The 6,192-nt window shown below is 42.6% G+C and overlaps 1 protein-coding gene across 1 annotated transcript; it reads left to right on the forward strand.

Annotated features, from left to right (window-relative positions):
- The first annotated feature begins 5,271 nt into the window (after window positions 1-5,271).
- On the forward strand, window positions 5,272-6,143 carry LOC149443039 (uncharacterized). The gene is made up of 2 exons (XM_089655971.1): window positions 5,272-6,082; window positions 6,139-6,143. The coding sequence occupies exons 1-2, from the start codon at window positions 5,272-5,274 to the stop codon at window positions 6,141-6,143; spliced, it is 816 nt and encodes a 271-aa protein (XP_089512097.1).
- The last annotated feature ends 49 nt before the right edge of the window (window positions 6,144-6,192 follow it).

A 6,192-nucleotide genomic window follows, 5' to 3' on the forward strand; every position in this document is an offset into this window, starting at 1 on the left:
AGAATGTCCCATCCTTCATATCAGAGAGAGACAGACTACCCAGAATGTCCCGTCCTTCATATCAAAGAGAGAGAGACAGACTACCCAGAATGTCCCGTTCTTCATATCAGAGAGATACAGACTACCCAGAATGTCCCGTTCTTCATATCAGAGAGATACAGACTACCCAGAATGTCCCATCCTTCATATCAGACAGCCAGCCAGCTCTTGAGGGTAGGAAAGAACCCTAAGAGTTCTTAAGGGCTTGACTAGAAGAGGAAAAAGTGCCAAGACACCTCCACAGGGGTAAGCAGTGAGAAGAAATATGGCGCAACCCATATGGTGCACAAAACACCAGCAGGTCATAAGGATGCACAGGGACCCATGTGCCTAAACACCCATCATTGCCTCTAAGCAAAACTGCCGACATCTAATCATGGAGCATGGTCCAACAAAGCATCCTCAGCTGAGGAGAGGGGAAGGGGGAAGGGATCCTAGATTGTCTACCTGATTAGGAACAAGAGCAAGGGAAGGAGTCTGGAGGAACTGCACATCGGTCATCAAATGAGAACTTACCCTCCAGTGACCAGGTCCCACAAAGGTCTCCAGGCAGACCCCCTACCTGCTAGGGGAACTAGCAGCAGGACCCCAGCATGATCTTCTTGCTGACAATGTGGAGAGCACAGGGCCATCCAGCAATTAAATATTCCTGCCAGGTGGGAAATCAACAGCTTTCAGGTACTGAATCAGAAGAGAACCAGATTGCAAATTCTTATCTCCAAAGAGGACAGTAATAAAACATAACACTCTCAGTGCAGTACAGCATAGGGACTAGGCCACTAGACCTACCACAGGGAAAACTCCCAGAACATTCCATAGGGGAAGACTCTTCAACACGTGAGGGATTTCCAGTGGAGCTCAGGTCAGAGTACCAAGTCATGGAGGGGATGCTTGATTAGACGGGAACTGTTCTCAGGAAACAGATTGGAGCCCCAAGACTTCATGGTGAAGGGAAGAAAATACCCCTTTCAGACAAAAAGGCAGACAGGTAATATCTGGAAGTACTTGGTCTAGAGAGACCATTTGGATGTTTTGCCCCACGTTCAGGCTCCCAGGCATGAGGGATTGATGACAAGCACTGAGTTACAATTGAAAAAGGGAGTCTAAATTATGAGAGTAATCCCTTGGCACCCTACACACCCTGAATGATGATGGAGGGAGAATAATCCTGACTTATAAGGGGAGGATTTAAAACCCTAAAGCACAGGTGTCAAACTGATGACCCTCCAACTGTTGCCAAACTTCAAGTCCCATGAGCCATTGCAAGATTGACAGTTACAAGCATGACTCCCAAAGGCAGAGGCATGATGGGACTTAAAAACCCCAAGGCCTGGAACAAAAGGCTGATTCTACAGATGATGGGTAGTACATCTATAAGGTTTGAAACAACCCTGGTAAATCTGTGTCCACTTCAGGAGACTGCAATGACCCCAACCAGAGGTAGATCGTTGGAACTCTCAGAGACAGTGACAAGGTCAACATGGCCAGCATGAACAGAAGTTTTAGGCCAATCACAGACATAATCTGCAGGGGACCATGTGGAGCCTTTGACGGTAGAGCGTCCCGATATCTGAGCAAAAACAGCCAGAAAGTCCAAAGTATAGATTGAGGTCCCTGTGGACATGGGGGATCCCTTGGCCACACACGAGAGAGCTTTGGTAGATTTCAATAAAGATGATCCAGTAACAATAGGGGTCCAAGGTTCTGAATTACAGGTGTCAATTCCTTCTGATAAAACTAAGGTAAATGCGCACAGAAGCACTCTAAAACTATAAGCTGAGTTCATCCTTGGCAGTGGGACAGTCTGGCTGTCTTAGTGAAGACATGGTGTGTTTGCAAAGTGGTAATTCAACTAGGCCCAATGTGAGGCAAAGTTTTAAGTCTCATAAACCCAGGCAACTCCGGCTCAGGGTTTTAGGTGGCCGAGGGTGACCAAGTCAGTGTAGGAAGGGAGATCCACATGATGCCTAAAGATCAATGGCAGAATGATGCTTCCTCCAAGCTGAACACAGAGAAAGAGAAGTCAGAGCTCAACCCAGTGAATGCCATCAGCACTCGATTCCTCGGCCTTAACTCTTACCCTGTTAAAAAGTGGTGGGAAATTTAAAATGGTGGCCATCAATGAGGTAGCTCCCAGTGCTTCATTACAACTGGCTCTGCTCACTAAGTGATTCTTCAAAGACAGGATCAGACCTGTGACCGCAGCACAACTCTGGACCCGAAAGCACTCCTCAGCTAACTAACACAGTACACCCTGGCCTGGAGAGCACCACAATGAAAAGCCCAGTGCCCAAAGGTTACATTCCAGGCTAGTCTCACATGTACAATCCAGGAGGGTTCGGCCTCAAAAGCTAGTGCTGAGAAAACACTGATCAGGATAGCTGATCAAGATCATCTGAGTTCACCAAAGAACCTTGATAGATTGATTGATGTCACCAAGAAACCTTGATTGATTGAAGTAACCAAGAAACCTCAATTGAGTTCACAAAGAAAACCTTGATTGATGTCACCAAGAAACTTTGATTGATGTTACCAAGGAACCTAGAGTGAGGTCACCAAGGAACCTTGATTGGTGTCACCAAGAAAACCTGATTAATTGAAGTCACTAAGGAATCTTGATTAAGGTGAGCAAGAAATATTAATTGAGGTCACCAAGGAACCTTGATTGGTTGATGTCACCAAGTAACCTTGATTGAGGTCGCAACGAAAACCTTGATTGATGTCTCCAAGAAACCTTGATAGATGTTACCAAGGAACCTAGAGTGAGGTCACCAAGGAACCTTTATTGGTGTCACCAAGAAAACTTGATTGATTGAAGTCACCAGGGAAACTTGATTAAGGTCAGCAAGAATTCTTAATTGAGGTCACCAAGAAACCTTGATTGATTGATGTCACCAAGGAACCTTGACTGAGGTCACCATAGAACCTTGATTGGTGTCACCAACAAAACTTGATTGATTGAGGTCACCAAGGAACCTTGATTGATGTCACCAAAGAATCTTGATTGATTGATGTCACCAAGGAACCTTGATTGATGTCACCAAGAAACTTTGATTGATTGATGTCACCAAGGAACCTTGGTTGAGCTCACCAAGGAACCTTGATTGCTGTCACCAAGAAAAAACTCCATCAGTGTAGCAAAAATCTTCACTGACATCACCAAAAAGAAAATTTCACAAAGTTAGAAAGCTAGCAAAAAAAAAATAGACTTTTTTCTTCAGAGCTGAAGCATCCAACCACCTAAGTTAATAGCAAAAAACAGAAGCTTGCTGGGAGCAGAAGTGATTACACAGGGACTGGTTTTCTGTTTGATCGTGCCCAATCCTATTGCAATTCAGTTCCTGGGTATTTGGTGCAAGCCCTGCAGCCCATTGAAGACACTGGGACTTTTGGAGACATCAAGCCATGAACAACACCATGGACTCTTGCCACACAGAGGTATGCCTGGGCAGCCACACTACTATAGTTAGAGCTAGGGGAAAGATGTTCATATTGAACTGTACAGTATAACTGTACATGTATGTTGTACAGAAAGGTAAGATCCTAGTTGGAATTTCTTCACACTGACAACATGGTCATCAGAAGGAAAAGTCAACATGACCTTGTCGCTGTTAGAGATGATTTTGTGAAGTCTGAGGTTTGCGGTGGCAAGCATGTTCTAGGTTCTGGTAAGAAGGTCAAAAGCTTCTTCTTCATTGGGCAGAGATTTGAGTCCATCTTCTACATAGAAATTCCTTTCAACAAACTGTCTTGCATGAGATCCAAATTCTTTCTCACCCTCTTGAGCTGTTTTCCTCAGTCCATAAATTGCTACTGCAGGAGAAAGACTGTTACGAAAAACATGTACCTGTCAGGGAGTGAGGAGCCAGACACACAAAGAGGTGCAATTAAAAGGTAAGTTTATTTACACAGAAACAAGGCAAGAGTCTATGCAAGTCCAACAGCAACAGCGGATGACTTGGTAGGACAGAAGTTCTCCTGCCGAGGTCGTCTTCCAGGATAATCAAGTCGAGAACCAGCGGGAATCGTAGCCAAAGCCAGGGTCAGAAGCCAGGAAGAATGGTCACCAGAGCTGGGGTCAGAAGCCAGGAAGAATGGTCGCCAGAGCTGGGGTCAGAAGCCAGGAAGAATGGTCGCCAGAGCCGGGGTCAGAAGCCAGGAGGAGTCTTAGCCAAAGCCGAGTCGGTATCCAGGAGAGCAAAGAGTTAACTGAACAGGAGCTTGCTGCTGTGCAACAGACAGGACACGAATGCAATGGACAGCTACAAACAGCAGACTTAAATGTGATAAGCCGCCACCTCCTGGGAGGAGCCGCAGAGGGCTGAAAGCATAAAGGATCCCACAATGCTTTGCAGACCTAAGATGGATGCCAGCACATGGAGCAGCACAAGCCCTGAGGAAAGGTAGGACCTTGATAGTATGCTTCTTGGAAGCCTACATTACACAGAACATTATCCCACGTGGTTTGAGGAGTAAGGTTGTCCCGGCTGAACATCTACATAGTGAAAGGTTTTTAGAGAAATGGAAGGTGCTATGCATAGAACATGGAATTAAAGGTATGAAACTTATTGTTGAGGAAGAAAAATTGCAACTTGAAGAATTGGATCTGGCTATCAGTAAAAGTGTAGAAGGATTAGACCCCTTTAAAAATCAGGAGAATTTTGAAAAATATAATGAACAACTTAAAAAAGAAGTTGAAAAGGTTCAAAAAAATCTTAGAACCACTAAATAAACTAAATTTAGACGTGACCTTAAAGATTGGGAAACAGGAGAAATCTTTGACCTTACTATAAAAAGAGGTAGAAGTCGATCTAAACGAAGAGTATTTCGTTCACACTCTAGATCAATGGGGGAAACCGTGTCTAGTGAAAGTGATTCTGAAAACCTTGGTAAATCTGTATCTTTTTTAGACCAACAAGATGGAGAACTTCCCCAAATCAATCAACTACAGATGGGAAGAAGAACCAAAAAGAAAATAGAGGAATCCTTAAAAAACAAACATCAGGAGGACAAGGGCAGAACAAGAAGTCAGAGGAGGTAGTTGATGAAATTACCCATGATAAGAAGGTAATCAATTTGGCGAATTTTCCACTCAGAAGGGAACATATTACTTTATTGAATAAAGGTATGTCCTTTTCACCAGTGACCCCCATGGATGAATTCGAAGTATTTAAAGATGTTAATTTATTTTTAAGAAAAGTTTTTTTAAGATTGATACATGGTAATCCCACTATGTTGGAGGATATGGGTTCGGATTCTTCCATGGAGGATCGGAAAATGCTCGATTTGTTGATATCTCTCATGGAGGAAAGTGATGATGGTGATGAGAATGAAGTAGAACTGGATAATCAGAATGATGTGATTAGAAAAGTCGATCTAAATATTAGGTCGATTAAAATGCCAAAAATACGTTCCAACATGAGGATATCGGCATTTCTAGATTTAGTTGCTGATGATCTAAAAAACCTTGAGTGGAGAATGCCAATTGGTGACAATCTTACAAAGAAAGAAAGAAAAGCCCTTAAAGAATTAAAAGAGACCAAAAATATTGTAATTAAGAGAAGTGATAAGGGAGGTAATGTAGTTATTTTAAATGAACAAAACTATGTCAAAGAGGTGAAGCGCCTATTGGGGGATTCATCTACGTATAGGAAATTAGCCACTAATCCTTTTCATGTGGTGGTGAAAAAATTAAACTCTATCTTAATATTGGGAAAAGAGGTGGGTCTTCTAACCAAAAAGGAGTATGAATATCTGAGAATTGAAGAATTTAATCATCCTACCTTTTATATCATCCCTAAAATACATAAAAATCAAGAAAACCCTCCAGGTAGACCTATTGTCTCTGCCATTAATGGTCCCTTAGATAAAACAGGGAAATATATTGATCTGTTCCTCAAGGATATGGTTCCTAATCTTTCCTCTTATGTAAGAGATACTAAAGATGTTCTGGCTAAAATTGAGAATTTAATTATTAATGAAAACTCCATTCTAGTGGGAATAGATGTGGAATCACTTTACACATCGATCCCACATGAATGTGGTTTGAGATCGGCTTTTTACTTTCTCGATGAAACATACCCTACTCTAGGGGGACAGAATGAATTTATTAGTGAGTTGCTGGATTTTGCATTACGACATAATTTTTTCCAA

This window comes from Staurois parvus, unplaced genomic scaffold (assembly GCF_062004578.1).
Source record: "Staurois parvus isolate SC_StPar_1 unplaced genomic scaffold, SC_StPar_1.0 ptg000879l, whole genome shotgun sequence".
In the NCBI taxonomy this organism is placed as follows: Eukaryota; Metazoa; Chordata; class Amphibia; order Anura; family Ranidae; genus Staurois; species Staurois parvus.